Source organism: Hyperolius riggenbachi, chromosome 3 (genome assembly GCF_040937935.1).
Source record: "Hyperolius riggenbachi isolate aHypRig1 chromosome 3, aHypRig1.pri, whole genome shotgun sequence".
Classification (NCBI taxonomy): Eukaryota; Metazoa; Chordata; class Amphibia; order Anura; family Hyperoliidae; genus Hyperolius; species Hyperolius riggenbachi.
Window position 1 is genome coordinate 39,037,780 of NC_090648.1, and position 20,905 is coordinate 39,058,684.

The 20,905-nt window shown below is 50.2% G+C and overlaps 1 protein-coding gene across 3 annotated transcripts in view; it reads right to left on the bottom strand.

Moving 5' to 3' along the window:
* Nucleotides 1–20,905, bottom strand: part of LOC137560928 (uncharacterized) — a 121,286-nt gene that overhangs the window by 24,778 nt on the left and 75,603 nt on the right. For all 3 annotated transcript variants that reach the window (XM_068272110.1, XM_068272111.1, XM_068272109.1), the window contains 2 exons: nt 7,957–8,040; nt 6,884–6,908 (listed from right to left, as the gene is read on the bottom strand). In XM_068272110.1, coding sequence (XP_068128211.1) covers nt 6,884–6,908; nt 7,957–8,040 — 109 coding nt within the window. The remainder of the gene's footprint in view (nt 1–6,883; nt 6,909–7,956; nt 8,041–20,905) is intronic.

Below are 20,905 nucleotides of genomic sequence, written 5' to 3' on the forward strand. Positions count from 1 at the left end.
AGTCAGACGGTCTGCATTTTCTGTGGAGAGGCAGATACGCCGATCTGTGACGATGCCTCCGGCAGCACTGAAACAGCGTTCCGACATAACACTGGCTGCCGGGCAAGCCAGCACCTCTATTGCGTACATTGCCAGTTCGTGCCAGGTGTCTAGCTTCGATACCCAATAGTTGAAGGGTGCAGATGGATTGTTCAACACAGCTACGCCATCTGACATGTAGTCCTTGACCATCTTCTCCAGGCGATCAGTGTTGGAGGTAAATCTGCACGCTTGCTGTTCTGTGGGCTGCCGCTGCATGGGTGTCAGAAAATGTTCCCACTCCAAGGACACTGCCGATACCATTCCCTTTTGGGCACTAGCTGCGGCTTGTGTTGTTTGCTGCCCTCCTGGTCGTCCTGGGTTTGCGGAAGTCAGTCTGTCGGCGTACAACTGGCTAGAGGAGGGGGAGGATGTCAATCTCCTTTCTAAAGTCTCCACAAGGGCCTGCTGGTATTCTTCCATTTTGACCTGTCTGACTCTTTCTTCAAGCAGTTTTGGAACATTGTGTTTGTACCGTGGATCCAGAAGGGTATAAACCCAGTAATTGGTGTTGTCCAGAATGCGCACAATGCGTGGGTCGCGTTCAATGCAGTCTAGCATGAATTGAGCCATGTGTGCCAGAGTCCTGCCAGAATCCTCATCATCCTCTTGTGAGCGTTGTGATAGTTGTTGTGCATCATAGTCGTCACCTTCTTCCTGGTCTGCTTCTGCTGACCATTCGCGCTGAATTGTGGAAGTCCAACGTGCACCGCTCTGGCCCTCGTCAGTGGTGGCAGGAAATTCCTGCTCCAACTCCAGCTGTTCCTCCTCCTCTTCTTCGTCATAGCTGCTGGGGCCAGCATTTCCTGAGGCGGATGGCCTGATGTTGGTACCATCACGCTGATTGTTTTCTCCTTCAGATTCCCCCAGTTGCATCATGACAGCTGTTTCCTTGATTTTCAACATTGACCTCTTCAGTAAACACAGCAGTGGTATGGTAATGCTGACTGAAGAGTTGTCACTGCTCACAAGCAACGTGGATTGCTCAAAATTTTGGAGGACTTGGCAGAGGTCCAACATGTTGGCCCAATCGGATCCACAGAAGCTTGGCAGCTGTCCGGATGCACCTCGGTACTGCGCCGTCATGTACTGGACCACTGCACTCTTCTGCTCACAAAAGCGGGCTAGCATGTGCAGCGTAGAATTCCAGCGCGTAGGGACATCACACAGCAAGCGATGGTGGGGGAGATTGAAGCGCTCCTGCATCTTGGCGAGTGCCCCTGAAGCAGTACTGGAATTTCTACAATGTTTGGCCACTCGTCGCACCTTCAACAGAAGATCGGCCACGCCTGGATATGTCCTCAGGAACTGCTGAACTACTAGGTTCATCACGTGCGCCAAGCAAGGGATGTGTGTCAGCTTAGCCAACCTTAAAGCGCGAATGAGATTACTCCCATTATCACACACAACCATGCCCGGTTTCAGGTCCAGCGGTGCCAGCCACAAATCCGTCTGTTCCTTTGTTCCCCTCCAAATTTCCTCCCGTGTGCTGCTTATCCCCAAGGCAGATCAGCTTCAGCAAAGCTTGCTGACGCATGCCAACAGCTGTGCTGCACTGCTTCCACGATCCTACTGCTGCTGGGTTAGCGTTTCCGGATGAGGTACAGCTTTGAGATGCGTTGGAGGAAAAGGAGTCAGAGAGGTAGGTGCTGCTGTTGTTATCCAGTGGGAGGGACGGCGGTGCAGCTGTTTGCGGCGTGGGCAACACCCGCGCCGTAGCAGGTGAGGAATCGCTGCCAGGCTCCACAAGGTTCACCCAGTGCGCGGTAAGGGAGATGTATCGACCCTGGCCGAACGCACTCGTCCAGGTGTCAGTGGTGAGGTGAATCTTGCAGGCAACGGCATTCTTCAAGCTTCGGGTTATTTTGCTGACCACGTGCTCATGCAACTCAGGCACTGCAGAGCACGCAAAGTGGTAGCGGCTGGGAACCACGTAACGTGGGATGGCCACTGACATCATGCCCTTGAAGCTGTTTGTCTCCACCACTCGATATGGCAGCATTTCGCAGGCCAGAAGCTTGGCTATGCTGGCTGTTACTGCCACGGCCCGGGGGTCATTTGCTGGCAATTTCCTCTTGCGCTCAAACATCTCCGAGACAGACAACTGAACCGTAGGGCTGCACACTGAAGGGCTGTTGGTTGTTGTGTTTAATGAACACTGGGAGACCTCAAGAGCACTACTCCGGAAAGTGACAGTGTCAGCGTCGTCTGATGTTTGTGAATGTTGTGAACCACGCAATGGCTGGGCTACTGCTGCTGCTGAGGCGGGTCTGGTGGTGAGTCTGGTGACCCCAAGGGAGGCAGTGTTGCTGGTACCCTGTCCTGCCGCGTTTGCCCACAGAGTGGGATGTTTGGATACCATGTGGCGGCTCATGCTGGTGGTGGAGAGGTTGTTAATACTTTTCCCCCTGCTCAGGCGGGTCTTGCACACCTTGCAAATCGCCATAGTACCATCCTCAGTGCAGTCTTCAAAGAAAGCCCAGACTTTGGAGCACCTGCCTTGCTGGCGATTTCTGTTTGCGCCTCTTTTGCCTCTCACTTGAACTTCCACGCTTGTGGTGCCTGAAATTGCACGCCGCCTACCTTGTGGCACAAGGCGAACTCGTGCAGCAGTGGGTTCTTCAACAGACTCATCTGTGCTGCTGCTACGACGGCGATGTTCTCATTCACAAACAAAATCTGGGTCTATGTCCACATTGCCCATACCCTCCTCTTCCATCTCCTGAAACTCGTCATATGTCATTGTGGGGGGCCGCCGCCGTGGAGTAGAGCTCCCCAGAACAACCTCTGCGCAGCTCACTCCAACGTCGTCTTCCAGATCTTGTCGGCCGACCTCCTGCAATTGCAACCCCTCCTGCCCAACTTGCTCTGGGATTTGGGTTTCCGAGTCCTCCTCGGACTCGCCTTGTATTTCAGTGCGCGGTGCATTTCCCACAGTTAATGGTTGTGAATCCGGGCACAACATTTCTGGCTGTTCCTCCATTGACCTTTGAAAGGTGGAAGTTTGTTGGGCTGGGAATAGCTCCTGTGAATACCCCATTGTCTCCTGAGGTAATTCATCGGACTGGTTATCTGGCAGTTGTGTGCGTGGTGTCGCTGCCGGTTGTGTCAGCTTTGTGCCCACTGGCTCCTTGTAACTGGCTGAGGACTCGGACCTCGTGCGTGATGTGCTGGTGCTGCTTAACCCACTGCTGGATGCTTGAGAGGTCACCCAAGTAATTATCTGGTCCTGTTCTTTTGGATTTGTGAGGGTTGTTGTCCTGGACAACATGGGCGATATTGAGTGGGTTTTCTTGGGTGCTCCCCTGTGGCCTGTACATGAACCGTCAGGGGAAACACCTCTTCCCTTGCCCCTCCCTCTTTCACCGGATTTCTTCCTCATTTCACTTATCCTTAAAGTACACGCTGACTGGCAGCAGTACAGTGGCAGTACAGAAATGCTATACAGTGGTTGGTGAGCGGTGTACCGCTATTCCCAGCAGCGACACAGAGCACAATGCTATACAGTGGTGGGTGAGCGGTGTACCACTATTCCTAGCAGCGACACAGAGCACAATGCTATACAGTGGCGGGTGAGCGGTGTACTACTGTTCCCAGCAGACACAGAGTGGCAGTAAACACAATAATGCTATATAGTGCTGGGTGAGCGGTGTACACAGAGTGGCAGTAAACACAATGCTATATAGTGTGGCTGAGCGAGCGGTGTACTACTGTTCCCAGCAGACACAGAGTGGCAGTAAACACAATAATGCTATATAGTGCTGGGTGAGCGGTGTACACAGAGTGGCAGTAAACACAATGCTATATAGTGTGGCTGAGCGAGCGGTGTACTACTGTTCCCAGCAGACACAGAGTGGCAGTAAACACAATGCTATATAGTGTGGCTGAGCGAGGTACACAGAGTGGCAGTAAACACAATGCTATATAATGTGGCTGAGCGAGCAGTGTACTACTGTTCCCAGCAGACACAGAGCGGCAGTAAACACAATGCTATATAGTGTGGCTGAGCGAGGTACACAGAGTGGCAGTAAACACAATGCTATATAGTGTGGCTGAGCGAGCGGTGTACTACTGTTCCCAGCAGACACAAAGTGGCAGTAAACACAATGCTATATAGTGCTGGGTGAGCGGTGTACACAGAGTGGCAGTAAACACAATGCTATATAGTGTGGCTGAGCGAGGTACACAGAGTGCCAGTAAACACATGGCTATATAGTGTGGCTGAACGAGGTACATAGAGTGGCAGTAAACACAATGCTATATAGTGTGGCTGAGCGAGCGGTGTACTACTGTTCCCAGCAGACACACAGTGGCAGTAAACACAATAATGCTATATAGTGCTGGGTGAGTGGTGTACACAGAGTGGCAGTAAACACAATGCTATATAGTGTGGCTGAGCGAGCGGTGTACTACTGTTCCCAGCAGACACAGAGTGGCAAGAAACACAATGCTATATAGTGTGGCTGAGCGAGGTACACAGAGTGGCAGTAAACACAATGCTATATAGTGTGGCTGAGCGAGCAGTGTACTACTGTTCCCAGCAGACACAGAGTGGCAGTAAACACAATGCTATATAGTGTGGCTGAGCGAGGTACACAGAGTGGCAGTAAACACAATGCTATATAGTGTGGCTGAGCGAACGGTGTACTACTGTTCCCAGCAGACACAAAGTGGCAGTAAACACAATGCTATATAGTGCTGGGTGAGCGGTGTACACAGAGTGGCAGTAAACACAATGCTATATAGTGTGGCTGAGCGAGCAGTGTACTACTATTCCCAGCAGACACAGAGTGGCAGTAAACACAATGCTATATAGTGTGGCTGAGCGAAGTACACAGAGTGCCAGTAAACACAATGCTATATAGTGTGGCTGAGCGAGGTACACAGAGTGGCAGTAAACACATGGCTATATAGTGTGGCTGAGCGAGCGGTGTACTACTGTTCCCAGCAGACACAAAGTGGCAGTAAACACAATGCTATATAGTGCTGGGTGAGCGGTGTACACAGAGTGGCAGTAAACACAATGCTATATAGTGTGGCTGAGTGAGCAGTGTACTACTGTTCCCAGCAGACACAGAGTGGCAGTAAACACAATGCTATATAGTGTGGCTGAGCGAGGTACACAGAGTGGCAGTAAACACAATGCTATATAGTGTGGCTGAGTGAGCAGTGTACTACTGTTCCCAGCAGACACAGAGTGGCAGTAAACACAATGCTATATAGTGTGGCTGAGCGAGGTACACAGAGTGGCAGTAAACACAATGCTATATAGTGGGGCTGAGCGAGCGGTGTAGTACTGTTCCAGGCAGACACAGAGTGGCAGTAAACACAATGTTATATAGTGTGGCTGAGCGAGGTACACAGAGTGGCAGTAAACACAATGCTATATAGTGTGGCTGAGCGAGCAGTGTACTACTGTTCCCAGCAGACACAGAGTGGCAGTAAACACAATGCTATATAGTGTGGCTGAGCGAGGTACACAGAGTGGCAGTAAACACAATGCTATATAGTGTGGCTGAGCGAGCAGTGTACTACTGTTCCCAGCAGACACAGAGTGGCAGTAAACACAATGCTATATAGTGTGACTGAGCGAGGTACACAGAGTGGCAGTAAACACAATGCTATATAGTGTGGCTGAGCGAGCAGTGTACTACTGTTCCCAGCAGACACAGAGTGGCAGTAAACACAATGCTATATAGTGTGGCTGAGCGAGGTACACAGAGTGGCAGTAAACACAATGCTATATAGTGTGGCTGAGCGAGCGGTGTACTACTATTCCCAGCAGACACAGAGTGGCAGTAAACACAATGCTATATAGTGTGGCTGAGCGAGGTATACAGAGTGGCAGTAAACACAATGCTATATAGTGTGGCTGAGCGAGCAGTGTACTACTATTCCCAGCAGACACAGAGTGGCAGTAAACACAATGCTATATAGTGTGGCTGAGCGAGGTACACAGAGTGGCAGTAAACACAATGCTATATAGTGTGGCTGAGCGAGCAGTGTACTACTGTTCCCAGCAGACACAGAGTGGCAGTAAACACAATGCTATATAGTGTGGCTGAGCGAGGTACACAGAGTGGCAGTAAACACAATGCTATATAGTGTGGCTGAGCGAGCGGTGTACTACTATTCCCAGCAGCGACACAATGACCAGGGGACCCTGGCTAGCGTGGCTGGAGCGCGAACTACCCTGCCTGCTTACCCAAAGCTAAACCCACAGACAAATGGCGGAGATATGACGTGGTTCGGGTATTTATTTACCCGAACCACGTGACAGTTCGGCCATTTAGAGCGCGTTCGGGTCCGAACCACATGACCCGTTCGGCCAATCACAGCGCTAGCCGAATGTTCGGGGAACGTTCGGCCATGCGCTCTTAGTTCGGCCATGTGGCCGAACGGTTTGGCCGAACACCATCAGGTGTTCGGACGAACTCGAACATCACCCGAACAGGGTGATGTTCTGCAGAACCCGAACAGTGGCGAACACTGTTCGCCCAACACTAGCCACAGCCCGCTGTTTCGAGCTGCTATAGCTCTTTTTCAAGCCGTTCAGCCCATATGACCATGCTGTCATTTTAATGACTGATTAATAAAGAGCTTATTTTTACTTTTCTACTTCGGATGGTGCCAGCCTTTTTCTGCTTACGATTTTTGAAGATTCTGAGGATACAGGAACCCAAGGCTTGGGCACACATCAGTTCCTTCCTATGAATGTGTGCTCCTCCAACTTCTATTTTTAATAATAATGCATAAAAATAACAACAAAACCAATAATAATAATATATAACATTAATGTATTTACCTTGTGTTGCCTTCACAAATTATACCTGAAAATAAAATACAGAAATGCAGATATTAACCATAGGTATTATTTCATACTTCAGAAAATAGTTTCCTAAATGCAAATCCTTTACTGATGGAAAAACATTCCACTTCAAGGTTAATTCAAAGAGATGTGTTGTCAAATATTTACAAACAAACATTAGTAAGGTTGCATATAGTGCACAGTGAGACTTTTGAGCTGATGCAACATTTCTTTTTATTTTATGCAAAATTACCGTATGCAACTTGGAATTGGACCATTCAAGTTGCTGATGATTTGGTTTGTTCCTTTATTACAATGTATAAATGTTTATAAAATGAATGTAATGTAATATTCACCTCAACTGATTTGCAGGAACTTAGCTTGTTTAAAGCGCGATTGGCAGCCATACATTTTTTTATACCACTTACCCACTGATCTGTGTTTATTATGTAGTCTACTACCTGACCCTGCATTACAAGCATTTCAATATAATAATAAATGTTTCTGCTGTAATAAATCTTATCTCAGTCAGCTTTGCTCATTCTAGTACATTGCTGGGGAGAATGAAGCTTTTTATCTTCCTTCCCACATTCCTGATCCTCAATGATTGGCTGATGGCAGTTCAGTGTGAAGCTGCTGTAAGATGATCTATGCTGTGCTCACACATGTTTACAAACCAAGCTAGATATGACAGTGCAGTTTCTAGGAGGAGAAAAGGAGTAAGGGAGGAAATTACATCAGGATTGGCTTCAGTCAGAGGCAGCAAAGATGGACAATGCCTGAAACAGTTTTCTCTCTATTTACTATATAAAATTCACTGAAATAAAAATGTGGACAGTACAATACATATATTATGGAAGTAGAACAAGTATTTACTGTATTTACTTATATATGTGTTTGCTTGTTTGTTTTTCCCTCGATAGTATGGCTGTGATGCTTTAAGGGGGAGTGGGTAAGTTATATGAACTTTTAATCGCTAATTCTTATTACGTATTATACCTGGAACAATTCCTATTTATGGTTTAGCACACTCCAGGTGCTCTTTAATGATAAACTATTAATATACTCACCTTTTTTTTTGAGGATCACCAGCACAACACAAAGAATAATCAATATGAGCAGTATAACAAATCCAACAATAATCTTCCACACTTCTGCAAAAACGAAAAAAAAAATGGAATTAGAATATTTCCAATATTTCATGCAAATTTGCTACTCAGTCTATACCAGGTAAATATCCCAAGTACGTTTTTAGAGACAGATAATGCCTATGAGCCTTTTTGCAGACCCAGAATGCTGGTCATGTGTCCTGGGTGCCTGGTTCCAAAACACCTTTAGAAGATCAGCTCCCTGGAAGTCATCTACAGTACGTGAGAGCTCCACAACCCTGTACTCAAGGCCCATCAACAGTACATGTTTTGCAGGAAATCACAAACATGCACAGGTGAGGTAGGTGAGGTAATTAGTGTCTCAGAGCTAAATAACTACCCCTGTGGATTTCCACAAAACATGCACTGTTCTTGGGCCTTGAGGACAGGGTTGGGGAACACTGATCTACTTGACCTCCTCCTGCCTTGTGTGGTGCACTTTAACTACACCTTTTTTGGTTGTTCTAAAAAAGGTGAGTGGAGGAAAAGTTATCTACATCTCATTTCTCTGCTCAGTATAACTCTAGAGAGGGGTAGCGGGGTTACTAAGTTAGTTTATTGCAGTTCAATCATTTGCACACCCCTGGAGTGAACAGTAACATTTCCTATAACAATATGTGCCACTTAGCAGCAGTGGTCCTCCTGCTCTCCTTGCCTGCACTCTAATTTGGGTTAGTTAGAAATACTGATTTCTGATTCCGAGGAAATTCCAATTTCTGCCAATGCTGATTACCGAGTTCACAGATTTCCGATTTCCAATCTCTGCGGAGTCTCCTTTTGGTCATTTATTGCATTCTCAGATTGGCCAAATACTTCCGAGTTTACTCTGCAGTCTCTGATTGGTCCAATGCATCCTAGTCCTGTGATTGGGTAAAATTATCAAGTTGCAGCAATGCACTAATTCTGCCAAAATCCGATTTTCATTTTCCGATCGGAAATGCAGAAATTTCAATTGTGCCAAACCCAAATGAGCATCCTTAAAGAGAATCTGTATTGTTAAATCACACAAAAGTAAACATACCAGTGCGTTAGGGGACATCTCATATTACCCTCTGTCACAATTTCGCCGCTCCCCGCCGCATTCTGGCCTGTGGTTTACCATATGACTTAGAAATGAGATAAAAGAGTGACTCTCAAACTCAAATGAGTTAACGCCATAAAGAGCTATGTCCAGTCATAAAAAGTATTTTCCACTTCTAAGATTTACCACCAAATACACAGGTACAGTATATCTGCAGAGCTAATCTAAATGTGGATAGTAGAGTTGGGCCGAACGGTTCGCCTGCGAACGGTTCCATGCGAACTTCAGTGGTTCGCGTTCGCGTCCCGCAGGCGAACCTTTGCGGAAGTTCGGTTCGCCCCATAATGCACATGGAGGGTCAACTTTGACCCTCTACATCACAGTCAGCAGGCCCAGTGTAGCCAATTAGGCTACACTAGCCCCTGGAGCCCCACCCCCCCTTATATAAGGCAGGCAGCGGCGGCCATTACGGCCACTCGTGTGCCTGCATTAGTCAGAGTAGGGCGAGCTGCTGCAGACTGTCTCTCAGGGAAAGATTAGTTAGGCTTAGCTTGTTCCTGTCTGGCTGCATACCTGTTCTGTGAACCCACCACTGCATACCTGTACTGTGAACCCACCACTGCATACCTGTGCTGTGAACCCACCACTGCATACCTGTTCTGTTCAGTGGACCCGCCACTGTATACCTGTTCATTGAACCCACCACTGCATACCTGTGCTGTGAACCCACCACTGCATACCTGTGCTGTGAACCCACCACTGCATACCTGTTCTGTTCAGTGAACCCGCCACTGCATACCTGTTCTGTTTAGTGAACCGCCACTGTATACCTGTTCTGTTTAGTGAACCCGCCACTGCATACCTGTTCTGTTCAGTGGACCCACCGCATCAGTGCGCATACCTGTTCTGTTTAGTGAACCCGCCACTGCATACCTGTTCTGTTCAGTGAACCCACCGCATCAGTGCGCATACCTGTGCAGTTAAGTGAACCCGCCACTGCATACCTGTTCTGTTTAGTGAACCGCCACTGTATACCTGTTCTGTTTAGTGAACCCGCCACTGCATACCTGTTCTGTTCAGTGAACCCACCGCATCAGTGCGCATACCTGTGCAGTTAAGTGAACCCGCCACTGCATACCTGTTCTGTTCAGTGGACCCGCCACTGCATACCTGTTCTGTTTAGTGAACCGCCACTGTATACCTGTTCTGTTTAGTGAACCCGCCACTGCATACCTCTTCTGTTCAGTGGACCCACCACATCAGTGCGCATACCTGTTCTGTTTAGTGAACCCGCCACTGTATACCTGTTCTGTTTAGTGAACCCGCCACTGCATACCTGTTCTGTTCAGTGAACCCACCGCATCAGTGCGCATACCTGTGCAGTTAAGTGAACCCGCCACTGCATACCTGTTCTGTTCAGTGAACCCACCGCATCAGTGCGCATACCTGTGCAGTTAAGTGAACCCGCCACTGCATACCTGTTCTGTTCAGTGAACCCACCGCATCAGTGCGCATACCTGTGCAGTTAAGTGAACCCGCCACTGCATACCTGTTCTGTTCAGTGGACCCGCCACTGCATACCTGTTCTGTTTAGTGAACCGCCACTGTATACCTGTTCTGTTTAGTGAACCCGCCACTGCATACCTGTTCTGTTCAGTGAACCCACCGCATCAGTGCGCATACCTGTGCAGTTGTTCTGTTTAGTGAACCCGCCACTGCATACCTGTTCTGTTCAGTGAACCCACCGCATCAGTGCGCATACCTGTTCTGTTTAGTGAACCCGCCACTGCATACCTGTTCTGTTCAGTGAACCCACCGCATCAGTGCGCATACCTGTGCAGTTAAGTGAACCCGCCACTGCATACCTGTTCTGTTCAGTGAACCCACCGCATCAGTGCGCATACCTGTGCAGTTAAGTGAACCCGCCACTGCATACCTGTTCTGTTCAGTGGACCCGCCACTGCATACCTGTTCTGTTTAGTGAACCGCCACTGTATACCTGTTCTGTTTAGTGAACCCACCGCATCAGTGCGCATACCTGTGCAGTTAAGTGAACCCGCCACTGCATACCTGTTCTGTTCAGTGGACCCGCCACTGCATACCTGTTCTGTTTAGTGAACCGCCACTGTATACCTGTTCTGTTTAGTGAACCCGCCACTGCATACCTGTTCTGTTCAGTGAACCCACCGCATCAGTGCGCATACCTGTGCAGTTAAGTGAACCCACCTACCTACGTGAGTGCATGCAGTGTGATATACCACTCCGTGCATACCCGATATGGACAAAACAGGTAGAGGAAGAGGTAGTGGCAGAGCCAGAGGAAGGCCACCCGGCAGGTCTGCGCGAGGTCGTGTAAATGTAATTTCGTGTGGACCTGGCCCACAGTACAGTGCTCGGAAGAAGGCACGTCCCATCACCTCCCAAGATTGTCAGGACGTGGTTGAGTATTTAGCGACACAGAACACCTCATCTTGCTCAGCCACCAGTGCTACTACTAGCACCACTTCCGCTGCATTTGACACTTCGCAAGAATTATTTAGTGGTGAAATCACTGATGCACAGCCATTGTTGTTACAGCCAGATGAATTTTCACCAGCTCATATGTCTGAGTTACGCGGCAACATTATGGATGTAACGTGTAAGGAGGATGAAGGACCTACTGATGTTGGTGCATGTTTGGATTTGTCTGAGGCAAGCGAAGCTGGGCAGGATGATTACGATGATGACGATGATAGGGATCCTCTGTATGTACCCAATAGAGGAGATGAAGAGGGGGACAGTTCAGAGGGGGAGTCAGAGAGTAGGAGGAGGAGAGAAGTTGCTGAAAGAAGCTGGGGCAGCTCTTCGTCAGAAACAGCTGGTGGCAGTGTCCGGCACCATGTATTGCCACCTATGTACAGCCAGCCAACTTGCCCTTCAGCATCAGCTGCTGAGGTCCCCATAGTGCCCACATCCCAGGGTGGCTCAGCGGTGTGGAAATTTTTTAATGTGTGTGCCTCAGATCGGACCAAAGCCATCTGTTCGCTCTGCCAACAAAAATTGAGCCGTGGAAAGGCCAACACTCACGTAGGGACAAGTGCCTTACGAAGGCACCTGGAGAAAAGGCACAAACAGCAATGGGATGGCCACCTGAGCAAAAGCAGCAGCAGCACACAAAAGCAAAGCCACCCTCCTTCTCCTCTTCCTCCTCCATCAGGTGCATTATCTGCTTCTGCCGCTTTCTCCCTTCCACCTTCACAGGCACCCTCCTCCACTCCGCCTAAGCCCTTGAACGGTTCCTGCTCCTCTGCCCACAGCAGCAGTCAGGTGTCCGTGAAGGAAATGTTTGAGCGGAAGAAGCCAATTTCGGCCAGTCACCCCCTTGCCCGGCGTCTGACAGCTGGCGTGGCGGAACTGTTAGCTCGGCAGCTGTTACCATACCGGCTGATGGACTCTGAGGCCTTCCGTAAATTTGTGGCCATCGGAACACCGCAGTGGAAGATGCCAGGCCGCACTTATTTTTCGAGAAAGGCCATACCCCAACTGCACCGTGAAGTTGAGAGGCAAGTGGTGTCATCTCTTGCGAAGAGCGTTGGGTCAAGGGTACACCTGACCACGGATGCCTGGTCTGCCAAGCACGGGCAGGGCCGCTACATTACCTACACAGCCCATTGGGTGAACCTGGTGGTGAACGATGGCAAGCAGGGCGCAGCGGACCAAATTGTGACACCTCCACGGCTTGCAGGCAGGCCTCCTGCCACCTCCTCTCCTCCTGCTACATGCTCTTCGCTGTCCTCCTCCTCCTTGGTTGAGTGGCAGTTCTCCTCTCCAGCTACACAGCCCCAGCTCCGCAGGGCCTATGCTGCATGCCAGGTACGACGGTGTCACGCCATCTTAGACATGGCTTGTCTCAAAGCGGAGAGTCACACTGGAGCAGCTCTCCTGGCTGCTCTTAAGAAACAGGTGGATGAGTGGCTGACCCCGCACCACCTGGAGATAGGCAACGTGGTGTGCGACAACGGCAGCAATCTGCTTGCCGCTTTGCATATGGGGAAGCTGACACACATACCCTGCATGGCACATGTCATGAATCTAGTGGTTCAAAGATTTGTGGCAAAGTACCCTGGCTTAGCGAATGTCCTGAAGCAGGCCAGGAAGTTCTGTGGGCATTTGAGGCGGTCTTACACAGCCATGGCACGCTTTGCGGAAATTCAGCGCAAAAACAACATGCCGGTGAGACGCCTCATTTGCGATAGCCCGACTCGCTGGAACTCGACCCTGCTCATGTTCTCCCGCCTGCTAGAACAGAAGAAAGCCGTGACCCACTACCTCTACAACTACAGTAGAATGAAACAGTCTGGGAAGATGGGGATGTTCTGGCCCGACAACTGGACACTGATGGAGAATGCATGCAGGCTCATGCGGCCGTTTGAGGAGGTGACCAACCTGGTGAGCCGCAGTGAGGGCACCATCAGCGACCTAATTCCCTACGCTTACTTCTTGGAGCGTGCTGTGCGTAGAGTGGCGGATGAAGCTGTGAATGAGCGTGACCAGGAACCGTTACGGCAGGAACAGGCATGGGACCAATTTTCATCAGACCCAGCTGTTTCCTCAACACCTGCGGCAGCACAGAGGGGGGAGGAGGAGGAAGAAGAGAAGTCGTGTGCAGAAGACGAATCAGACTCAGAGGATGATGAGCAAGGTGTTTCTTTGGGGGAGGAGGAGGAGGAGGAGGAGGGGACAGCGGCAGGAGAACAACCTCAGCAGGCATCGCAAGGGGCTTGTGCTGCTCAACCTTCCCGTGGTATTGTTCGCGGCTGGGGGGAGGAGGTTGACTTACCTGACGTCACTGAGGAAGAGCAAGAGGAGATGGAGGGTACTGGATCCGACTTTGTGCAGATGTCGTCTTTTATGCTGTCCTGCCTGTTGAGGGACCCCCGTATAAAAAACCTCAAGGGGAATGAGCTGTACTGGGTGGCCACACTACTAGACCCTCGGTACAGGCACAAAGTGGCGGACCTGTTACCAACTCACCGGAAGGTGGAAAGGATGCAGCACATGCAGAACCAGCTGTCAACTATGCTTTACAATGCCTTTAAGGGTGATGTGACGGCACAACGCCAGCAAGGTACCACTGCCACTAATCCTCCTCCCGTGTCCACGCAGTCAAAGACAGGATGCTCCAGCGATCTCATGGTGATGTCGGACATGCGGACGTTCTTTAGTCCAACGCCTCGCCGTAGCCCTTCCGGATCCACCCTCCACCAACGCCTGGAACGGCAGGTAGCCGACTACCTGGCCTTAAGTGTGGATGTAGACACTGCTGTGAACAGCGATGAGGAACCCTTGAACTACTGGGTGCGCAGGCTTGACCTGTGGCCAGAGCTGTCCCAATTTGCCATCCAACTTCTCTCCTGCCCTGCCGCAAGCGTCCTCTCAGAAAGGACCTTCAGCGCAGCTGGAGGCATTGTCACAGAGAAGAGAAGTCGCCTAAGTCACAAAAGTGTTAAGTACCTCACCTTTATCAAAATGAATGAGGCATGGATCCCGGAGGGCTGCTGCCCGCCCCAAGACTAAGTCAGTCCCCGCACATACAGCATCTCTGCCTGCACGCCGTGTGACTGGCTGCCTGGCCTGCCCCAAGAAGACTAAGTCGCTCCCAGTCCCTCCACACAGCATGTCTGCCTGCAGGCCGCTTGACTACCTTCTCCGCCACCACCAACAGGGTCCGGGACTCCAGGCGGATTGCTGAATTTTTTAGGCCGCTGCTAGCAGCGGCCGCTGTAATAATTTTTCGGGTGCGTGTACATGACTGCCTAATTTTTCTGGCTGCACTGCGGGCAGCTGCAACAACAAAAGAAAAGGCATGTACATGCGCCCATTCCCCTTCGTGATCATTACCTTGCCGTGGTGAAGGGGCTTGCGTATCACAATGGAGCAATGACCGGCGCCTAGATGAGTGTCTCGGGGGGCACACCCACGATAATAAGGTCGTTGCCTCATTGTGGTCAGACCAAATTTGATCAGCTGGACAGTCACTGTTCTGTCATTCAGCTACATCAGCCAGGTGACCATATGGGCTGTAAAGCCACTAAAACCTGCACTCTCGCCATGGTGCGCACCAGTAAAGCACGGCCGTCACTACACAAACAGCTGTTTGCGGTGCGTTACACGATGAGTTTGGTGTGTCAGTGTGAAGCAGTACCTTAATTACACTACCTGATTGATGTATACACATGCAAGATGTTTGAAAGCACTTTAGGCCTGTCATTTAGCATTCAATGTGATTTCTGCCCTTAAAACGCTGCTTTGCGTCAAATCCAGATTTTTCCCGGGGACTTTTGGCATGTATCCCACTCCGCCATCCCCCCCTCCAGGTGTTAGACCCCTTGAAACATCTTTTCCATCACTTTTGTGGCCAGCATAATTATTTTTTTTTTTCAAAGTTCGCATCCCCATTGAAGTCTATTGCGGTTCGCGAACTTTAACGCGAACCGAACCTTTCGCGAAAGTTCGCGAACCCGGTTCGCGAACCGAAAATCGGAGGTTCGGCCCAACTCTAGTGGGTAGTTAGAACTTGTTTTGAAGACAGCAGATCTCAGCTGGACAAAACAGTTTGATTTGGTACTATTAAAGTTATTCAAGTCAAAATAAAAATTCACCTTAACTTACCTGCGGCTTCTTGCAGCCCGCTGGACTCATCCTCTGCCTGCACCGTCCTTCCAAGTTCCTTCATCAAGCAGCAGTGATCCACGCAAAGCTGGCCAGTCTCTGCCATTCTCAGACACCCTTGTGCATACGCAGTAGTGATGTTTGCGCACTTCACATGCGCAGAACGCTCCCATGCTGTGAGGAGGCATGTGGCTGGCCAGCTTTCTGGGGGTCGCCACTGCTTGCTGGAGGGACTTGGATGGTCGTCGTGGGCAAAATATGATTCTAGGGGGCTGCAAGAAGCACCAGATAAGTTAAGCTGATTTTTTTATTTTCACTTTAGATTTCCTTTCATTTAGGTAGGACAGAAAGTTGTTTGGCCAAAACATTTAAAAGAAATGTCATGTCTCGACTTAATAGAGAAAACAGCCCACAAGAACCAGGATCCAGTTGGTCTTCATCTTTATTAGAGATCACTTTGGTGAATGCTTCACAGCCCGTGGGGTGAAGGAGGTTTTAGCTAACATGTAGTTTAACAGGAGAAAGCAGGAAGTTGTGAATCAGGATGATACTACTTTATGGCTAATTTTTAAAGTACAAAAATGATACAGAGATTGTCTGTGATTTCCAGAAGTAGAGATTTGTAAAAGATTGTGGTGATCCCATCAGCTCCTGGTGGATTTGTTTCATGGCACTGTTGACTTCATTGGGGGTATTTGGGGAATAAATGGGATAGTCTTATAAGGGCATTTTGAATCATTGACAGAACAGAACAGGATTTTCTAAATGTTGGGAATTAGTATTGTGGTAGTAAAGCAAGGATTTTTTTTCAAGAAAGGTTTTGTTTAGATCAAGGTGTGATAGATGCTTTCTCATGAGGAGGGGAGAGGGGGGGAGGGGGAGTTTGATAGTGTTGGTTTTGGAGCTGAGTTTAAAGAAAGCTAGGACTTGCACTTGGTCTAAAATGACAATATACTTGATGTCTGTGATAACACTTCTTGAAATTAGTTATGTGTTGACAAAAAAGTGCATCCATTCTAGATAGTATCACGCTGGAGCGTGAACAGGTAGCATAGCTAGTACAATTCACTGCAGTGGTGAATCGGATTAGTCAGGTTCAGGCCGTAATCGTACACAAAGTCCGAGGTATCAAGGTATAGTGTAGCTAGGCAATATCGTAGTCAATAAACAGGCTGAGTCATACACATAAGTCAGATGTCAGTTGTATTGTAAGGATCAGGCAATAGCAAAGTCAGGGACAGGCAAGTCGAACACGTGTATCAGATGGCAGCGGCACAGAAGGAGCAGACAAGAGCGAGGTCAGGAGGCAAGCAAAAGGTCGGTACACAGATAAATATACAATAGATGTTACTTCAATAATATTATGAGAATATTACAAATATATTACAAGATATATAACTACAAAATACAAGACTGACTAACTAGAGTACATATATATAGCGCGTCTACACAATATATTAATGTAGCTCAATATAGCTAGCTAGACCAGGAACCAGCGAACTGATTAGTATCAAGGCCACTGAGCAACTGACTCACTTGGCCTAAAATACCCAAGAGGCAGAGCAGATCCAGCCCCTAGGATGACAGCCCCTCCTGTCAGACACGCCTCCTCAGCCTGTAAAGGCTGCTCTGCCCCACGCGCGCACGACAGGAGGAACTGCGCATGTGAAGCCCTTGCTGCACCGCCGGAGGGATGCTGGGGACACCTTCAGAAGACATCGGAGGGATGCCGGGGATGCCCTGAGAAGAAGCCGGAGCGAACGTCTCGCCACCGGAGACGCCGTGGGACCCGCCGCGGGACCCACCGGTGGAAGGTAAGAACGTTACATTACCCCCCCCTGAGGAGTGGTCTCCGAACACTTTCTTCCAGGTTTATCAGGGTATTTGAGATGACATTTTTTCACCAACTGATCAGCGGGAACTTGACGAGCGGGAACCCAGCATCTCTCCTCAGGACCATATCCCTTCCAATCCACCAAATACTGTAAAGAATTACGGACCTTTCAGGAGTCAAGAATTCTGTTCACTTCATACTCAGTTTCTCCATCAACCTCAACAGGAGGTGGAGGAGTAGAAGTAGACAGTATGTTAACAGCTGGATTTAGGAGGGAAACGTGAAATGAGTTACCTCCTTTAATGGACTGAGGCAAGGTCACTCCATACACAACATCATTAATTTTCTTTTGTATGGGGTAAGGAGTAGGACCGATAAATCTTGGTCCCAACTTAGCAGATAGTTGTCGCAAAGGAATGTTACTGGTGGAAACCCAGACAAGATCTCCAGAAGAGAACTCAAATTCAGGTGAACGCCGGGCATCAGCATAGAATTTCTGCCGAGAAACTGCGTCTCGTAAATTCTCCTGTACCTGAGGCCAGATACGTTTTACATGAGCACTCCATTCCTCTAAGGCCGAACAAAGAGAGGGTGAAGAAGGAAAACGAATTTAGGGTTCTGACCGGTAACAATTCAAAAAGGCGAAATTTTAGTGGAAGAGCTGGGAAGGTTATTAAATGCAAATTCAGCAAACAGGAGAAAGTCAAGCCATGATTCTTGACAATCTGAGACAAAACAACGTACAAATTGTTCTAAAGATTGGTTAGTTCTTTCAGTTTGCCCGTTAGTCTCTGGATGGTAACCAGAAGAGTATGACAAGGTAATTCCTAGATTAGCACTGAATTCATGCCAAAAGTGTGACACAAATTGAACTCCCCGGTCAGACACAATGTTGTCCGGAATTCCATGTAAACGAAATATGTGAACCACAAATAATTTAGCCAATTCTTTGGCAGAGGGTAAGCCAGAAAGAGGCACAAAATGAGCCATCTTGCTGAAATGGTCGATGACAACCCAGATGACCCTTTTTCCTCCCGAAGGAGGTAAATCTACCACAAAATAATTTAGCTAAATGGGACCGAGGTCTAGATGGGATGGGCAAGGGCATGAGATGACCTCGCGGAGCGATCCGAGAGACTTTATTCCTGGCACAGGTGGCACAGGCTGCCACAAAAGCCCTGCAATCCATCTTAAATACTTCAGCCTTCAGTCGTTTTCACTTTATGCATCCGGTCAATGTTCACCTCCCATTCATTAGCCTATAACTTTATCACAATGAACTGATCTATATCTTGTTTTTTCTGCCACAAATTAGGCTTTCTTTGGCTGGTACATTTTGCTAAGAGCCACTTAACTGTAAATGCATTTTAAAGCGGTATTGTCACCATAAAAATAAAATTTCAACAGCAACTGTTCTGATTGTATTAAGTGATAAAGATGCTAATCCTGCATTCAAATTTTTTATAAATATGTATTCAGTTATGTTGCAGCATAACGCTGCACTGGACCTATATTTCGCCGTCGCCGGGGACTATCATGCCGGGGCTCTCCTATCTGTAATTTATTCATTCATTTCCCCTCCTTCTAACCCACCCACCGCTCCCCTGCTTCCCACCCACATCTCTCCTCTTCCCTGGTTGGCTGACACCGCATGTGACGTCTATACTAGACGCCACAGGTGTCAACCACTGCTGTTGTGGGAAGAGGAGCTTTTCAGAGAGCCGCTGAGCAAGTCCGCCCGGAGTTCCTATCACCGCCGCTGCACCCGGAGCCCCTATCACTGCCGCTGCCGCCCGGAGCCTCCATTATCGCCGCTGCCGCCCGGAGCCTCCATCACCGCCGTTGCACCCGGAGCCCCTATCACCGCCGCTGCCGCCCGGAGCCTCCATTACCGCCGCTGCCGCCCGGAGCCTCCATCACCGCCGCTGCCGCCCGGAGCCTCCATCACCGCCGCTGCCACCGGGAGCCTCCATCACCGCCGCTGCCGCCCGAAGCCTCCATCACCGCTGCTGCCGCCCGGAGCCTCCGCCGCTGCCGCCCGGAGCCTCCGCCCGGAGGGGGGACCACTGCACTCCTCCTACTCCAGCTAGAGCTGCGGCAGCATAATGGGGGGGGGGAGAGACAGGAGACCACTGGCTACACTTATCCTCGGGGAGGGGGGGGGGGGGGCGACCACTGGCTACACTTATCTTGGGGGGGGGGGGCACGACGACGACCACTGGCTACACTTATCCTGGGGGGGGGGGACCACTGGCTACACTTATCCTGGGGGGGGGGGGGGGGGGAACCACTGGCTACCCTTATCCTGGGGGGGGCCACTGGCTACCCTTATCCTGGGGGGGGGGACCACTGGCTACACTTATCCTAGGGGGGGACCACTGGCTGCACTTATCCTGGGGGGGGGACCACTGGCTACACGTATCCTGGGGGGGACCACTGGCTACACTTATCCTGGGGAGGGGGGACCACTGGCTACACTTATCCTGGGGAGAGGGGACCACTGGCTACACTTATCCTGGGGAGGGGGGACCACTGGCTACACTTATCCTGGGGAGGGGGGACCACTGGCTACACTTATTCTGGGGAGGGGGGACCACTGGCTACACTTATCCTGGGGAGGGGGGGGGGACCACTGGCTACACTTATCCCGGGGGGAGGGGGGGACCACTAGCTACACTTATCCTGAGGGGGGGACCACTAGCTACACTTATCCTGGGGGGGGGGGGAACCACTGGCTACACTTATCCTGGGGGGGGGGGGAACCACTGGCTACACTTATCCTGGGGGGGGGACCACTGGCTACCCTTATCCTGGGGGGGGGGGACCACTGGCTACACTTATCCTGGGGGGGGGGACCACTGGCTACACTTATCCTGGGGGGGGGACCACTGGCTACACTTATCCGGGGGGGGGGGACCACTGGCTACACTTATCCTGGGGAGGGGGGACCACTGGCTACACTTATCCTGGGGAGGGGGGACCACTGGCTACACTTATCCTGGGGAGGGGGGACCACTGGCTACACTTATCCTGGGGAGGAGGGACCACTGGCTACACTTATCCTGGGGAGGGGGGACGGCCACTGGCTACACTTATCCTGGGGAGGGGGGACGGCCACTGGCTACACTTATCCTGGGGAGGGGGGACGGCCACTGGCTACACTTATCCTGGGGAGGGGGGACGGGCACTGGCTACACTTATCCTGGGGAGGGGGGACGGGCACTGGCTACACTTAGACTGGGGAGAACCACGGGGAGCAGAGGAGCCGCTGGAGAGAAGCCTGCGGGGCGCAGAGGAGCCACTGGAGGGAAGCCTGCGGGGAGCAGAGGAGCCGCTGGAGGGAAGCCTGCGGGGAGCAGAGGAGC